Here is an 18,485-nt window from a genome sequence, read left to right on the forward strand (position 1 = left end):
ATCTTCTTCAGCCTTCTCTGCTTCCTCTTATCCTATCGTAGGGGTAACCAGTTCTTTAGAAGTCTCAAGTCAAATGCCATTTCCTCAAAGAAATCTTGTGGCATCACTCTCTAGTTGACCTCTTACCCCAAAATACGCTTCATGCATTTATCTTTTTCTGCCTATCGCCACCAGAACTAAATTTGTCACTCTTAAAATTGCCTCCCCTAAAGAAGAAAGCACCCTGTCTTGCTAGTGGGGAGTGGGGTGACAATGGCACCTAATACTTGCTAAACTGTGTGCTAACTCAGTGTTTTGCTAAAGAGTGAACTTTTGAGCTGGGGATACTGATCTGTGGTTAAAGGTGCTAGTTTGAAAACTCTGATAGCCTCGGTTCAATTCCCCAGCACCCATAAAAGACAGATGCATAAAGTGGTGGATCCACCTTGAGTTCGTCTATGGCACCAAGAGGCCCTGGCATTTCCTTACTTAAGTTACTTACTCTTTCCTTCTTTCTTTCTCTTCCTCTCTCCATCACTCCCTCTCAAATAATTTTTTTTTTCCTTGAGGTAGTCTCACTCTCTAGTCCACGCTGTCCTGGAATTCACTATTTAGTCTTAAGATGGCCTCAAACTCACAATCCTCCTACCTCTGCCTCCTGAGTGCTGGGATTAAAGGTGTGCACCACCACATGCAGCTCTAAATACTTTTTAAAGAATGAACTTTTTATAATAACAACTTTAAGGACAAAATTTTCATGATGAATTATGAATAAAAATAGAAGATACAGGGTACTACAGCATTCCCATTTTATAAAGCAATAAAGAGCTTAGCTGTTAAGTCACTTGCTTACAAAGCCAAAGGACCCAAGTTTGATTCCCCAGAACCCACATAAGGCAGATACACAAGATGACGCATACATCCTGATTTTGTTTGCAGAAGTTTAAGGCCTGGGCGTGCCCATTCTCTCTCTTCCCATCTGTCTCTCTCTCTCTCTTTTTCAAATAAATAAATAATTTTAAGCAATTAAAAAAAGGCACATTCTTTAGATGTTATGTAAAAACATTATTTTAGGAGAACAATCCTAATCATTCTTGATATAACAGAAAAACTGCTCACCTGTTGACCTTGAGGACTTTGTAAGATCTGAGCAACAGCTGCGAGTGTATCTGTATTTGTTATCTGAGATACCCATGGATCAGGAAGGCCTTGGACAACATTGGCTGGAGTAGCAGGTGTCACAGGTGTACCTTTTAAAATACATCATACATCCACAAATGAATACACACATAAATACACACACACACACACACACACACACACACACACAACTTAAAAAGGCAGAGGACTTGAAATATCCACAAAGTAATGTGTTTTAACTTTAGTGTCTTTTTCCAAAAAAAAAAGAAAAAATTAACTCTTTCATGTAATGAGGCTGATTTAAAAGACAAAAAGAAAAAACTGCTAGTGGAAAGTCCATATGAAGCTGATATACTTAGCAACCATTAAAAATCATATTACAATAGCCGGGCATGGTGGCGCATGCCTTTAACCCCAGCACCTGGGAGGCAGAGGCAGCAGGATCACCATGAGTTCAAGACCAGCCTGAGACTACATAATGAGTTCCAGGTCAGCCTGAGAGTAGAGAGTAGAGTGAGACCTTACCTTGGAAAACCCCCACCAAAAAAAAAATATATATATATTACAAGCTGGGCATGGTTGCTCATGCCTTTAATCCTAGCACTTGGGAGGCAGAGGCAGGAGGATTACAATGAGTTTGGGGCTACCCTGAGACTTCATAGTGAATTCCATGTCAGTCTGGGCTAGAACAAGATCCTACCTAGGGGAAAAAAGTCTTATTATAATTCTTTAACAGAAGAAAACAGTAACACTACCATCGCTGATAATAAAACTTTGATAGTATGTATAATATAAATCCATTTATGTTCACAAGTAGGTTCATGTAGATAAGCCTGTTTATATATACATATACAACAAAAACTAAATTTGCTGAGCATAGCGGTGCACACCTTTAATCCTAGCACTCTAGATGCTGAGGTGAGCTCAAGGCCAGTCTGCGATTACATAGTGAATTTCAGGTCAGCCTGGGCTACAGCAAGATCCTACCTTGAAAAAACATCATTTAATGCCCCAAGAAGGTAAGATTTTGAAGTCATTACTAAAGCACTATTGGGTTTTTTCAAACCATTTTTAAAGATTAGACTCAGCAATTTCCTATACATATCAGGTTGATTTATATACAAATTTAAGAGGTTACAAACAATCTAAATCAGTAATTGAGGGTTAGTGATATAACTTAACACTTGTCTACCACATGCAAGGCCCTGAATTCAGTCCCCAACAGTGAAAGAGAGGTGCGGGGAGGGGAAGCAGAGAGGAGGGATCAATTTCGTTATGCTGATATTTCTAGGGATTACACAGCTTTCTAAATTTTAGAACTACAGAAAAACACATTTGGTTTCATTTTTTTCTCTCAGATTTTCTTTCAATTATCTAGCCTTAGACAAATTCCACTGCACTGTCTGTTTATCTTACATATGAATAATTGTGTGAAAAGAATGGCTTGAAGCTGGGCGTGGTGGCGCAAGCCTTTAATCCCAGCACTCGGGAGGCAGAGGTAGGATTGCTGTGAGTTCGAGGCCACCCTGAGACTAAAGAGTGAATTGTAGGTTAGCCTGGGCTAGAGTAAGACCCTACCTTGAAAACCCAGGAAAAAAAAGAATGGCTTGAGTCACAACTGTAGCCACATACCTGGAGTATTGCTCATAGCAGCAGTAGTGCTGGCCAAGACAGGCGTGACGACTGGGGGCGGGATTCCTGCAGCCATGTCCAGTAGAGGCTGAATAATCTCACTCTTAAACACATTATTCTTCTGCCATAAATTTAATACTCTCACTATTTTGCTCTGTAAGAAAGAAAACTTAACATTTTTAGTTTTTTTGCTTTCAAAACCTTAGCAGAGTTATTTCATATTGGTAGTTCTGATAAATATTCAAAATAGATAAAATCAACGGGATGTGGTGATGCACACCTTTAATCGCAGTACTTAGGAGGCCGACTGGGGAATCACTGTGAGTTCAAGGCCACCCTGAGACTACAGAGCGAATTCCAGGTTAGCCTGAGCTATAGTGAAACCCTACCTTAAAAAACAAAATACCAAAAAAAAAAAAAAAGGATGAAATCTCCACTTGGCTGAAGGCAAAACTGACAGCAAGGCTCCGTCTCCTCCTGGGTGTGTCAGTCCACACAAGACCCACAGAACGGCTGGCAGAAGAACTGTGCAAAGGCCGCTAAGACACAGTCAGGATTTATCTCAGCACAAAAACTGTACTTAAAGGTGAATTTAACTTCATCTCATCAATTCTCATCTTCTGAATAACCAACTTCAGAGCCAAATCCCCAATTTCATTTTATGTATTACTTAAATACAGCAACAGCTGGGTAATATATTAAAAATCATATCTAGCTGTTATAATAAACAAACTCAAAGCAACTAGGAGTATATGATTATGCCAGTTATAGACCAAGATAATGTGGAGACTCTAAGGCCAAGAGAGCAATGAAGCACCTCAAACAAAATAACAACGTACCTTGTCATCCCCGGGGCAACGATACAAATTCTGGAAAGTGCTAATGATGTTATTACTAAATCTGGGTGCAAAGACATCCTTTTCTTGACCAAACTGATGTCGGGATTGTCGCACAATGGAGTCAATAACATAAAGTCCAGGTACCTTATATTCTGGTTTACACTAATAAGAAAAGAATGAGAAGGGGAAGAACATAGGTAAAATTCTTGATAGAGAAAACGATCATAAATCCTATACAAATACAAAGCACTACTCTTGATGTGATAACTATACAAACATCGCCTCCTCCTCACCACCTGTCTGTGGAATGACAAGAATCTTCTCTGGCTTCTCCTTGTGCTCAGCTCAACTGCCACTTACCCAACTTCCAAACTAGCACTGTGGAAGTGCTTTCAATGACAGAGAGCCACCTGATAAATAAGACATTGTTATATAAAAAGTGTAATGATTCTGAAAGGCTACATGGAAGAAAGAAGCAGATTCAGGAAAGCTTTCTAGAAAATGTTATACCAGCATACCTTACTTTGAAGGAAGTAACAAAAAGGTTTCAATACTAATGAGAGAACCAATACCAAATGACACAATGTAACGTGCTAAATACATACAGAGGAGCTGGGGAGATGGTGCAGCAGTTAAGGCACTTGCCTGCAAAGCGTAAGAGCTGGTTTGACTCTCTAGAACCCACATAAAGGCAGATGTACTAAGTGGCACAGAGTTCACTTGCAGAGGCTAGTGGCCCTGAGGGCCATTATATTCCGTGTGTGTGTGTGTGTGTGTGTGTGTGTGTGTGTGTGTGTGTGTGGTCCCCATCCCCCACATTTGCAAACAAAAATGTTTTTTAAAAATACACTGAACCCAAAGTTCCAATTTTATTCTCAAATGCCTCACCTGTGAGAGATTATAATACCTGTGGGGGAAATACTGAACCATGAAAATACTTCTCAAAGTACTCCACTGGGGGACTGAGGAGATGGTTCAGGGTTAAAGGTGCTGGCTTGTAAAGCCTATTAACCCAGGTTCTCTTCTCCACAACTCACACAAGCCAGATGCATGAAGTAGTGCATGCATGTGGAGTTCCTTTACAGGGGCTAGAGGCTCTGTGCACACACTCACTAACTCTGTCTCTCTGTCTTTCCTTCCTCCCTCCCACCCTTTTGTGGAACAACAGAAGTCTCACACTGGCTGGGGGGCTGGGGGGCTGGGGAGATGGCTCAGTGGCTAAAGATGCTTGCTTGGAAAAAGTCCCATACTTTGAGTAAGCCGGGTGTGACAGCACACGCTTTTAATCTAAGCACTCGGGGGATCACCATGAGTTTGAGGCCACTGAGAAAACATAATGAATTCCAGGTCAGCCTGAGCTAGAGTGACACCCCACCTCAAAACACCAAGAAAAAAAAAAGTCTCATCCTTTGTTAGCACTAATGGTCTACCCTACATAGGTAGAGAAACATACCAAAAACAACAAAAGATGGTTCACCATGAGTTAGAAGAGGAAAAGAAAGTGAATATTTTCAAAATACATACAGCACATGAAGTTATCAATTAACAAATATCCTTTTACTATCAAGCCTTCTGCTACTATTTTTGTCTCCAGGCCAAGAAACATAAGAAAACCTGTTTTAAAAAATGTTGATTACAATTAAATTACAACTACAAAGGATTTGCCCTAGGGCATAGCTGGTTGGATACTGAACTTAAACTTGATTTGTAGAAATCATGTATCACACTAACACAAAACTCTGAGAGACTCCTTGTGGAAACAGATCAGGAAACTGTCAACCTTACCCTGAAAGTAGACACATCAAAGTTGATAAATAAAACCTGCAGCCAAGACAATGAATAACTTCATCCTGTAAAAAGTCTAGAAGGTACCATGGATCTTTATTGAAATTTGACATTAATCCAAAGGAACTGATTCCAGGGTTTTGGCTTTTAAATGCTTGAAGTATTTCATAAGTCGGCAATAATGAAGGCTGGGAAGATGTCTGCACAGGTGAGGGTACTTGCTTGTGAACTTTGCCAAATGGGGTTGAATTCCCAAGCACTCATGTTAAGCCCAGTGCTAACCTGACACATGCATCTGTGGTCCCAATGCACCTATGACAATGGCAGTCAGAGCTGGGAGAATCCCCAGCTCATGGGCCACAAGCCTGATGACCTGATGTTTGCTTCCAGTCTAGCAATTCATTTGCAACAGCAAGAGATGATGTTTCACAGAAGATCGATCTCAGGGCTGGAGAGATGGCTTAAAGGTTAAGGCGCTGCCTGTAAAGCCTAAGAACACATGTTTGGGTCTCCAGGTCGCACACGGCCAGAAGGACAGTGGCGCAAGCACGGCCGCCCGTGCAGCACAAGGGCCACAGCACATCTGGAGTTGGTTCACAGCAGCTGCAAGGGCCTGCTGTGCCCATTCTCTCTCTCTCTCTCTCAAAAATAATAATAATAATAAAGATGGATCACAGATATCTCCAAGTTCAAGTTGTCCTCAACACCATACATGCATCATGGCATGCCCACCCACAAATAAGTTTTAGAAGAAAAATGATAATGTGTGGACATTAAAATTTTAGACTATAAATAAGTATTAAAAAATGACTTTTCAGCCAGGAGTAGTGACACAGGCCTTAATCCCAGCACGGGAAGGGGGGGGGGTCAAAGGTGAGAGGCAGGCCTAGGACCACAGTTAGTCTCAGGTCTGCTGGGGAAAGAATGAGACCCCGCCTCAGAAAGAAGAAAGAAAAATTGCTATTTAAAGCTACCCTCTTTTAAAGTTTGAAATAAGGTTTTCCTTCACATCCCCCCAAACTGGCCTATATTTCGTCAGTTCACATCTAGCCAAGGCACTCTTTGTTTATGTAGTCCAAGGAATAGCTGTCTACCAAACGAACATTTAACTAAAACTTGTTAAAACATAACCAGGACATCAACTTTGTTTAAAAAAAACTTATTCCCTAGTACTGCATGGTAATTAGTAATTGTTTACTAATAACTGATCAGGCACATTTTCAAAGTCTTTCTCAAAGCCAGAAATGAATCTTACATATATAGCACTTAGTGTACAAAAAAATCTCAAAAGTGAGGCTGAACAGAAGTTACAAGTTGCAAATAAGATCTTCAAAAATTAGTATTTAGTAGTCAAACAAGTAACATTGTAGTGTTAAATATCTTTTCCTTGGTTCATAACAAAAACTGACTACAAACAGAGTACAGAAGTACAGACTCCAATAAAGTAAAAATAAAACTTTTATGAACCACTGTGAAGTCAAGCAGTTCTAGTGCTAAATATCAAGACCTTGTGAAACCATGTCCCTTCCACCGAATCTTCAGGCATTCTGCCCACTGACATGCTGTAGGGTGGAATTTCTTACCATAATAGATAAAAACTTTTCCCACATAAGATGGCAAAAATTATTTTTAATGTAAGGTTTTAAATAATCTAATCTAATGTTTGGTCAACTTGGCTAAGTCAAAAGTAGAAACCAGCTGTGTATGGGGGTGCATGCAGAGGTAGGAGGATCGCTGTGAGTTCGAAGTCACCCTGAGACTACATAGTGAATTCCAGGTCAGCCTGGGCTAGAGCGAGACCCTACCTTGGAAAACTGAAAAAGAAGTAAGTAGAAACTGAGCTGGAGAGATGGCTCAGCTGTTAAAGGCATTTAACTGCAAAGCACGTTGGCCTGGGTTGGCCCAGGTTTGATTCCCCAGCACTCACATAACACTACAGAAACAAAGTGGTGCATGCCTCTACAGTTCATTTGCATCTGCAAGAATCCCAGATGCACCTATTCATTCATTATCCCTGCCAACCCCCACTTGCAATTAATTCTTTAAAAAAGGAAATATGAAATGTTTTCAGTTTCATCCTAAATTCTCTTAGACTGAAAATAAGAATTTCTAAGACTCTCCAATCAAATGACATTCTACTATGTGAATTATTTTGTTGTTGTACATGCTGTTTATTTCTTTGGTTTTTGAGACAAGGTCTCACAATGGTGCCCAGGCTGGCCTCAAACTCCTGCCTCAGACTCCAGAGTGCTCAGATTATAGGCATGAGCTATCATAACTGACCTCTGCATGATTTCTTAAATCTGCTAACATATAAATTTTCTTAGGTAAACCATCTTCAAGCAATATTCTAATGATTTTCAATGTTTTTTTTTTCATCCTGCAGAGAATAAGCCTTTTGAAAGAAGAAAGGTAAAAACAGGTAGGATGACTGAAACTTTAGATGTATTTGTGAGACTGTTATTCTGTCCAAGCTATCATCTGTAGCTATCCCTCAGTCTACACTGTCTGACAGCCCTCTGGGCAAGCAGTATCGTTTGCAAAATGTACACATAGTTTACATCATAATCCTATTTCAAGCCAGGTGAAGTGGCACATGCCTTTAATGGGAGAGGGGGCAGATCGCTGTGAGTTCAAGACCACCCTGAGACTACAGGGTGAATTCCTGGTCAGTCTGGGCTACAGCAAGACCCTACCTCAAAAAAAAAAAAAAAAAAAAAAAAAGGCCGGGTGTGGTGGCGCACGCCTTTAATCCCAGTACTCGGCAGGCAGAGGTAGGAGGATCGCCATGAGTTCGAGGCCACCCTGAGACTCCATAATGAATTCCAGGTCAGCCTGGGCTAGAGTGAGACCCTACCTCGAAAAACCAAAAAAAAAAGTTAAAATAATCCCATTTCAACACAATGCTGCTACTTTCTGCTGTTAAGAGTCAACGCTAAGACAAAATTACAGAAAGGAGATTAGTAACTGCAGGATGTTTCGAATGACAGGAGAGCTGAGTGTGACTAAACAAAAAGGAAACACAACCAATCCTTGGGGTAAAGGGCTGTTCTGTATCTTGGCTGCAGCAGGACTGATGCGGGTGCACAGCTGTGACCAGACTGCACAGAGCTCTGACAGACCATGTGCAGGGAAACTGCTACAGTTCCACTAAGGCGGCTGCACCAGTGCTGTGGCTCCTCGAATCACAGACGGCGACGCAGTGCCGCGCTGACGAAAGCACCTCCTACCCAAAAGGCTTTATTGAGCTTATTTTGATTTTTGGAATATGTGCACACCTATAATGAGCTATCATGGAGATGAATTCCAAGCATAAACATGGCATCAATTTATCATACTGTAAGTTTTATAGACATAGCCTACAGGTAATTTTACATGGCTTTAGTATAACTATATTTTTGACCATGACCCATCACAAGAGATTAGATATGGAATTTTCCACTTGTATCATGGTAAATTTCGAAGTTTGAGGTTTTGAAGGAATTTTGAGTTTTGATCTTCCAATTTGGCACACTTAATCTGTAGAAGGCATTGCCACCAAAGGAAAGTGACGGAAACTTATAGGGGCGATGTTATATGTTCCTCATTGATCTAATTACACATAATCACTTTAAGGCTCAATTTTTAACTGAAAATAAGCCCATGCAACTTAACTGTTACACACAGTCGTTGCTCACCCATAAACACAGCAGTCCGATCTCTGCAGACCCAGATCTGCTTCAGTGAATAAACGAGAGAGGAGAGCACTTCTACAGCAAAGCACAGCAGCAGTCAAACCCTGTACGCCAAGTTGATTCCTAACCCCCTCTCGTATTCACATTGTGGTTCATGAGCCGACTCCCGAGGAAGGGTAAGGACTGCAGCCCCCATCCATACCACACAAAGACCAGGCGGGCATGGCAACCCACTGTAATCCCAGTGCTTGAGCAGAGGCAGAGGATCCCTGAGGCAATCTGGCTAGCCAAACAAGACAAAGGGACCGGTGTTCAAGGGGGAGATCCTGTCTCAATAGGGCAAGTAAGCAAGACCTTCACTCTCAACCTGAGATACACATGAACATGCATACACGGGCACTCATGCCCCATACATGTATCCACACACAAGCACACACACACACACACACACACAATTTTAAAAAAGGTTAACACAGAAATTTTCGATCACTAATATGTTTATTTAATAGTTTGATTTATTTAAAACAGCACACTATTTTACTTGTATCTTTAAATTCAAGTTATCTAAATTACTTAATCCCAAAATAGTCAATATTTTATGGAGAAAGCAAGGCTTAAAAAATTAAATATTTAATAGAATACATGTCAGCCGAGTTAGTTGAGCTCCCCAGTTTACAGACATATATTCACCTTCACCCCTGCACCCTTCTTCCAGTCTTTCACTTCTCTCACAGTGCCAAGTGCCAACGCCAGTACAGTCAGTAAAGCGTCAGTTCACAAGGAGCAGTCCTCGGTACATGGCGTGCTGATGAGCGCAGACGGCGGCAGCCCCGCGACCCCAGGCTGCCTACAAGACGTTACGTACATGCAAGACAACTATTTTCAATTCTGTTCCCCAACTGTGGACTTCAGCAACAAGATGTAGCAAAGTTTAATGTCTTAATGGCTCAGATAAAATGAAACACTAGAACAAAAATGGCTAGTGAGACAGCATTTTATCCATATATTTTATAAGTACAGAGCTGCTTTCTAAGCTTATAGCCTGAAATCACAAGTGAGAATTCCTTAGAGGACACACATGGCAACAGATTGATCATTTCATCAAAATCAATCATACTGACTTTTTGTCAAGGGACAGATGCTCATATGGCAATACAAACCTAGGAAAAGTATCTCTAAAAGCTGTCATTTTCAAAATGACAAAAAAAGGCACTTTCATTTTTTTTCTTAAGCATAAATAATTGGAAATACTGTTCAACAGTACATCAAAACTTAACTCACTTACTGATTTTCTTTAAACACAGGCATCAATACACAAAAACAGCACATTTTTAGTTTATATATATTAGAAGTATATACTTACTTTCTGAATGAATTTCTCAACACTTTGTACCACATGTTTATAGAACTGTGAGAGAAAAAAGGAGGATGATTTTAAAATCATTTTTATTAGAATATTCTGTTAAACATGAGCATAAACATAGCTCTAACCAATCAAAACAATGAACTGTAATCAAACCTTATATGACAGACATTTGCAGCACTCACTTTCATAAGGAGTTATATATGATTTAAGTTACGAAATGATTATTTGCAGTCCATATGTACAGTGAATATTTGTTATTTTAACACAGATGTAGAATGGTGATGCATGACTGTAACCTCTGCAGTACAAAAGCTGAGGCAGAAGGATTAAGTGTGAGGCAAGACTTGGCTGCATAAAGAAAAAAACAAGTTCTATTAGAAAAGCACACTTAAACATGCCGCATTAATAGAAAAAGCATATGGGGGCTGGAGAAATGGCTTAGTGGTTAAGGCACCTGCCTGCGAAGACTGAGGACCCAAGTACGATTCTCCAGTACCCACATAAGCTGGAAGTACAAGATGGCCCATGCACCTGGAGTTCGTTTGCAGTGGCTGGAGGCCCTCGTGTACTCTCTCTCCCCTGCCCCAATAAATAATAAACAAATAAATAAAAATATATTTTTTAAAACAGAAAACACAGGGCTAGAGAGATGGTTTAGCAGTTAAGGCGCTTGCCTGCGAAGCCTATGGACCCATGTTCAACTCTCCAGATCCCACTTAAGCGAGACACAAAGGTGAGGCAAGCACAAGGTCAAACATAACCACTAGGTGGTGCTGGCATCTGGAGTTTGATTGTGTTGGCTGAGGACCTGGCATGCCAATTCTCTCATATTCTCTCTCTCACTCTGAAATAAAAGTTATTCTTTATACAAATAAACATACTAAAGATTTTATTTTAAAAAAGGGAAAACACATGGATATGGCCTGCATAGGTAGGCATGTTCATACAAGGATTATGAAGCATAGATGTTCTACAGTATTATTTTAACCCATAAATCAGGGAGAATACTAAATAAGGAAGTAAATACAATAGAACTGTCAATCCACGTATGTGAGAGAGCTGCTTTTTAGCTTCCCTGATCTCCTCCTGAAAAAATGAACTGAAGGTGTATCTAAGACATAGAAGTGAACAACATGGTAAAGGACTGTTCAGGATAAGCTAACAGAAGTATATGAGTTTAAAATCAGGAAGACTCAGGTTTCATAAAATAAATACAAAACTCAGAAGAAACAAATAAAATATAAGAGGTAAACTTAATAAAACATACATAGAATTGGTTTCAGTTTTATTAACTCAATTGTAAACCAGGATTAGCATATTTGTTTTAAAGAACTAATCTTAATTATACTTTGTCTCCTAATTTTTATTATACAAAAGATACCACCTTAGACTGAAGAGTCATAAGAACTCAAAGCAATACTGCTAAAATGTTATATATAGAATGGCCATAAGCATATCATGGCATCCAAAAACATATTTCTTACATGTGGGCTGGAGAAATAACTTAGCAGTTAAGGCATCTGCCTACAAAGCCAAAGGATCCAGGTTTGATTCCCCAGGACCCACATAAGCCAGATGCACAAGGGGGCACATTCATCTGGAGTTCATTTGCAGTGGCCAGAGGCCCTGATGTGCCCATTCTCTCTCTCTCTCTCCCTCCCTCCCTGCAAATGAATATAATGAAATTGAAAAAAAAATCTTGTGTGTGATCAATGTAGTATGTATGGTTGCTTAGGAAAACATCTTTGCTCTTAGGGGCTTTAAAAGCACATATACAGGGACTAAGTGCCATTAAGAATGAAATGTGCAGCACTCAGGAGGCACAGGGAGGAGGACTGCCCTGAGTTGGAGGCCACCCAGAGACTATGTAGTGAATTCCAGGTCAGCCTGGGCTGGCGTGAAACCCTACTTCGAACCCCCCCACACACAAAAAAATCCTCAAATAAATCATGTTTCTACATGCCTATGTATATAAATAGTCTTGATCTTAGCCAAAGAGCTGAGATGGTGATGAGCATATAGAAATAAAGCAAATGTGCCACGAGGTTACTGATTGGTGAATCAAGGAAAAAGCATGTGGTGTTCACCATAAGATGCCACAAACTGTTGGATTTTTATTAAAACATTAAAGACAATAATAATACCTCAAATTAGTATAGTACACCAAAAAAGCTGACTTTTTTTGTTTTTCGAGGTAGGGTTTTACTCTAGCCCAGGCTGACCTGGAATTCACTATGTAGTCTCAGGGTGGCCTTGAACTCACAGTGATCCTCTTTCCTCTGCCTCCTGAGTGCTGGGATTAAAGGCGTGCACCACCACAACCAGGTAAAAACTGACTCTTGACTGAACAGATACTTAGATGCAAACACAACTGACTTAAATGCCGTTGGTCATTTGATTCAGGTGTTCCCCAAATTTAAGTGTTCTGAATACTAGGTTCCCAAAGGATGGAGATTTGGGAATTAATACCTCTAGGAGGCAGTGTATTGTGGGGGGCAGGTTTATGGGTGTTATAGCCAGCTCCCCCTTGCTAGTGTATGACACACTCTCCTGTTCCTATTGTCCACGTTATGTTGGCCAGGGAGGCGATGTCCACCCTCTGCTCATGCCATCATTTCCCTGTCATCATGGAGCTTCCCTTCCAGCCTGTAGCCAAAATAAACCTTTTTTCCCATAAGCTGCTCTTGGTTGGGTGATTTCTGCCAGCAATGCGAATCTGAGTGCAACAATGAAGTGGTACCAAGGAGTAGGATTGCTGCTAGACACCTGACTGTGTGGCTTTGGCCTTTTGGAGCTGATTTTCAAGAGGAATGTGGAAGGATTTGAAACCTTGGCCTAAGAGATGCCTTGCAGTGTTGTAAGTACAGCTTGATGGACTATTCTGGTCTGCCAGTGTTTGGCACACCCTCCTGTTCCTGTTATCAACCTTATGTGGACCAGGGGGTGATGTCCTCCCTCTGCTCATGCCATCATTTTCCCCTGCCATTGTGGCACTTTCCCTCAAGTCTGTAAGCCAAAATAAACCTTTTTTCCCACCAGTTACTCTTGGTTGTGTGATTTCTACCAGCAATGCAGACCTGACTGCCACAATGTCACAGTTTCCAACATCTAGAAATGAGAAGTAATGCTGGCTGGCATCTGTATTTCTGGGTGTTGTGGTCTGAATACAGAATGACTCCATAGGTTCGTGAGTTTGGAAGGCTGTAGACGATTAGGACAGGGAGCCTTACTGAGCCGGGGGAGGCCATGAGGTTCTATGGGACAACCTCCACGTGCCCTGCTCCTGACTCTGCTGAAATGCGGCCGGCTCTGCTCCTGTTCTAGGTTGCCATGCCTTTCCGACTACGATGGACTCTGCCCTCCGGAACTACGAGGCAAAATACAACCTCTTTCTCTCCTTATTCAGGCCAGATACTAGTTCACAGTAATGAGAAAAGAAATGATACAAGTATTATACTTTTAAAAGTACTTTAGGGAGCCGGGTGTGGTGCTGCACACCTTTAATCCCAGCACCCAGGAGGCAGAGAAAGGAGGATCACTGTGAGTTCAAGGCCACCCTAAGACTACATAGTGAATTACAGGTCAGCCTGAGTTAGAGTGAGACCCTACCTTAAAAAAACCCTCAATCCCCCAGCCCCCCCCCCAAAAAAAAAGGTACTTTAGGGGCTGGAGAGATGGCTTAGTGGTTAAGCGCTTGCCTGTGAAGCCTAAAGACCCTGGTTCGAGGCTCGGTTCCCCAGGTCCCACGTTAGCCAGATGCACAAGGGGCACACGCATCTGGAGTTTGTTTGCAGTGGCTGGAGGCCCAGGTGTGCAAGCACACACCTCTCTCTCTCCCTCCCCCTCCCTTTGCCTCTTTCTCCCTCTGTCTGTCACTCTCAAATAAGTAAATTTTTAAAAAGGTGCTTTAGGGCTGGAGATACGGCTTAGCAGCTAAGGGGTATCCTGTGAAGCCTAAAGACCCCAGTGTAGCTCCCCAGAACTCACGTAAGCGAGATGCACAAGGTGGCACACATATCTGAGTTTGTTTGCACTGGCTAGAGGCCCTGGTGCATCCATTCTCTCTCTCTCATAATGAAAAATTTTTTTTAAGTTTTTTTTTAAATAGTACTGTTTTGCCGGGTGTGGCGGCACACACCTTTAATCCCCACTCAGGAGGATCACCATGAGCTCGAGGTCACCCCAAGACTACACAGTGAAATCCAGGTCAGCCTGAGCTAGAGTGAGACTTACCTCGAAAAAACAAAAACAAAAAAAGTACTGTTATGAGTTTTATGAAATACATCAAAATTAGTTAATTTTCACATGCTGACATTAATTGTATTACTACACAGTTTTCATAGTATTACTATCATGATCATAAGATTCAAATAATAGATAAAGTATAAGGCATAAGTTAATAAATTCATTCTGCATTAAGTATGAACATATATTAACACCACAAAGCAGGAGTCAATATATGAAATCTACAGAGCATGTATTTTCTTCTTCAAATACTAGGGTATTTTCTTTTAAATAAGCTAAAGTAAAATATTTGGCTCACCTTAATTGCTTTGATGGCTGCCTTTGTAATCTGGGTCATTTTCGCTTTAGAAATGGGTGGTTTGTAGTCATTCAGGGAATACAACTGATGGAAAAAGAAGAACAGAAAGAAATCACTAACATTTCCAGTTTTATATTCTCAATGAAACCAAACATAACTTTTCTTTTAAAAATTAAATTCACTGGGCGTGTTGGTGCATACCTTTTATCTCAGCACTCGGGAGGCATAGTTAGGAGGATCACCTGGAGTTCAAGTGTCCACCCTGAGACTACATAGTGAATTCCCCATCAGCCTGGGCTAGAGCGAGAACTTACAACAACAAAAAAATAAATAGGGCTGGGGGGAATGGCTTAGTGGCTAAGGCACTTGCCTGCAAAGCCAAAGGACCCAGGTTTGGTTTTCCCCAAGACCCATGTAAGCCAAATGCACAGGTGCCACATGCATCTGGAGTTTGTTTGCAGTGGCTGGAGGCCCTGGTGTGCCCTTTCTGTCTGTCTTTCTCAAGTAAATAAAAAAAGTTTTAAAAAAACAAGCTCAACATCATTAACCATAAGAAAAAGCATGAACATCACAGTGAGCTATCACTTCAGTTACTTGTTTATAATCAAATCGGCAGTAAGTGTGCTCAAGGCCACCATGAGACTACAGAGTGAAGACTAGGCTAGAGCAAGATCCTACCTCGAAAAAAAAAACAAAGGCAGTAAGAATCAAGGATGTGGAAAAACTGAAATTCTAATGCATTGCTAATGTGAGTGTATATACAACAGGCTTACAAAATAATTTAGAAATTTATTTAAAAAGAAAAAAAGAGGGACTGGTGAGATGATTTGGCAATTAAGAAAGGCACTTGCCTGCAAAACTTAAGGACCCAGGTTCAATTCCTCAGTACCCATGTAAGGCAGATACACAAGATGGTGCATGGGTCTGGAGTTTGTCTGCAATGGCTGGAGCCCTGCCGTGCCCGTTCTCAATCTCAATCTCGCACTCTATCTACATATCTTTTTCAAATAAATATATATAACAAGAAAATTTAAACTCATTACCATATCACCTGTCCAATTTTACTTTTCAGTATACCCCTAAAAGAGCTGAAAGTTAAGTAGTCACATAAAACTTGTACCTGAATGTAGCATTACGCATAATTCTAAATTCACTTAAAAAAGCATAAACTACCCAAAAGACTTAACTGATGCAGGACTAAGCAAAACATTTAGCTGTCAACCATAAAAACATAAAAATGGGGTCCTTATGCATGACATCTAAGTCAATTTTGGAAACTTTGTTGTTTCTAAAGTGGCATCTCGCAAAGCTGCTGGCCTCTAAAGGGCAACCCTCCTGACTCAGCCACTTGAAGAGCTGGTAGTACAAGCATGTGCCACCACTGTGCCTGGCTCCTGGCAACACTATGCTAAGTTAAAAAAGAAAAATGAGGGCTGGAGGGATAGCTTAGCGGTTAAGGCATTGCCTGCAAAACCAAAGGACCCAGATTCAATTCCCCAGGACCCACATTAGCCAGATGGATCAAGGACGCACATGTTCATTTGCAGTGGCTGGAGACCCTGACACACCCATCCCCCCCCCCACTTTCTCTGTCAAATAAATAAATAAAATACTTTTTTTAAAGAAAAATGACAGAGTTGGAGATATGGCTTAGCAGTTAAAGGGCTTGGCTGCAAAGCCTAATGACCTGAGTTCAATTCCCCAGTTCACATGTGAAGCCAGATGCACAAAATGGCACACATATCTGGAATTCATTTATAGTGACTGAAGACCCTGGCACACCCATTCTCTGTCTCTCTTCTCTCTCTCTCTAAAAATGAATAAGACTAGATGATTGACAGATAGATGATAGAAAAGGCAAGCCAAGAGTTTGAGTTTGGAAATTAGCTCATTGGTAGAGCACTTGTATGCTTGAGGCCCCAGGTTCAATCCCAGATAAAGAAAAACAAAAAGGAAGTGACTACTAAGATTAACATTTCTTTCCAAGTTAAAGAAAATAATCTAAAACTAACTTGTGTTGATGGTTGAACACTGTGGTCAATATACAATATTAAAAACTATTGAGCTGTACAATTTGAGTTGTACATGGATATGAGAAATATATTCAAACTTAATAATGCTTAGGAATAAAAATTAAAGACACCTTTGTATAATTAGGCAACAGAAAAGTAACCAAGTCTATTAAATGAAACTGATTAAAAGTTCACTGCACTAGTGACATTGTGTCTAAAAGCCTGGACACTAAGCTTTGGCTATGAGAGCATTGCAGAGAATTACCTGAGACTACAAATTCTAGTCTAAGCATCTCTTCCTCTCTGGAACCTGTTCAGTTTCCCCATATTTGCCTCTTCCTCTCTTAGTACTAACTCAGTGATCTCTGTCACAATCACCTTCCTCTCACCCATGAAACATCTGAATGGATATGGTATTCCACAGTTATAGCTATCTTTTCAAAACCAATCAGGTGGCTATTACAACTATCCACTATTCCTTAAAATAAGTCAATGACATACACACAAAAAAAACTACTTAGCCCAATTCCTGTCACCATGATCACCTTCCTCTCAGACCACCATCACAACTCTTGTTCATAGCACAACAGTATGTGTACAGTTACCTGCACAGGAAACGTTCCTCTATTTAGAATACCTCCTACCATGGCCTCCCCACTAGTCTATACTTGTCCTTAAAGAACCACCTAACAAAGGAAGGTTTCCCTCTTCCTCAACTAGATCAAAACTCCATTTTATACAGCTGGGCAAGGTGGCACACACCTTTAATCCCAGCATTCTGGAACCAGAGGTAGGAGGATCACTGAGTTCAAGTCCACCCTGAGACTACAGAGTGAATTCCAGGTCAGCCTGAGCTAGAGTTAGACCCTAAATCAAGAAATTTAAAAAAAAAACCCAAAACTCTGTTTTATGTTCTCACTGGAGGATCGCTGTGAGTTTGACATCAGCCTGAGACTACATAGTGAATTCCAGGTCAGCCTGGACCAGTGAGACCCTACCTCAAAAAGAGGAAAAAACAAAAAACAAAAAGATTTAAAATTGGTGGGTATGTAAAAGACACAGCACTGCATATATCAGGCAGAACACAGAAACACTGAAAACTGGGGTAGCTCAATGGATACTGGCAATTATTAAATCACTTTCTTTGGTAGATGTTTTGTATCTAAAGGCTGTTCTAGTATTTCTATTACCGGGATAAAGAGGATTCAGGTATTCTAAGGCTCATAAAGCACCACTTCTTCATCTGTGGGAGGAAGGACTGAACTTCAAACTCTGACCATATTCCAGGAACAGAACTTTGCCCATGTGTTTTAATGGGTGGGGTGAGGATGGGTAAAGGAGTGTAATTTAGACTGCAGAAGCACTTCCAACAGTCTGGAAAAAAGTGCACGTATTGCAAACATTAAGATCCTACTGGGGGGGGGGGATATTTTTTTATAATCATGGAAAATGTTAATAAAAATTTAAAAAATTTTAAAAAAAGATCCTACTGGGAAAATGACTAATACAGTATAT

The 18,485-nt window shown here is 40.7% G+C and overlaps 1 protein-coding gene across 5 annotated transcripts in view; it reads right to left on the reverse strand.

Moving 5' to 3' along the window:
• Scaf8 (SR-related CTD associated factor 8) overlaps nt 1–18,485 on the reverse strand; it is a 214,537-nt gene that overhangs the window by 157,932 nt on the left and 38,120 nt on the right. For all 5 annotated transcript variants that reach the window (XM_045158857.1, XM_045158858.1, XM_045158859.1 and 2 more), the window contains 5 exons: nt 14,959–15,042; nt 10,413–10,457; nt 3,591–3,752; nt 2,752–2,905; nt 1,099–1,229 (listed from right to left, as the gene is read on the reverse strand). In XM_045158857.1, coding sequence (XP_045014792.1) covers nt 1,099–1,229; nt 2,752–2,905; nt 3,591–3,752; nt 10,413–10,457; nt 14,959–15,042 — 576 coding nt within the window. The remainder of the gene's footprint in view (nt 1–1,098; nt 1,230–2,751; nt 2,906–3,590; nt 3,753–10,412; nt 10,458–14,958; nt 15,043–18,485) is intronic.

The sequence above is a fragment of the Jaculus jaculus genome, chromosome 9 (genome assembly GCF_020740685.1).
Source record: "Jaculus jaculus isolate mJacJac1 chromosome 9, mJacJac1.mat.Y.cur, whole genome shotgun sequence".
Classification (NCBI taxonomy): Eukaryota; Metazoa; Chordata; class Mammalia; order Rodentia; family Dipodidae; genus Jaculus; species Jaculus jaculus.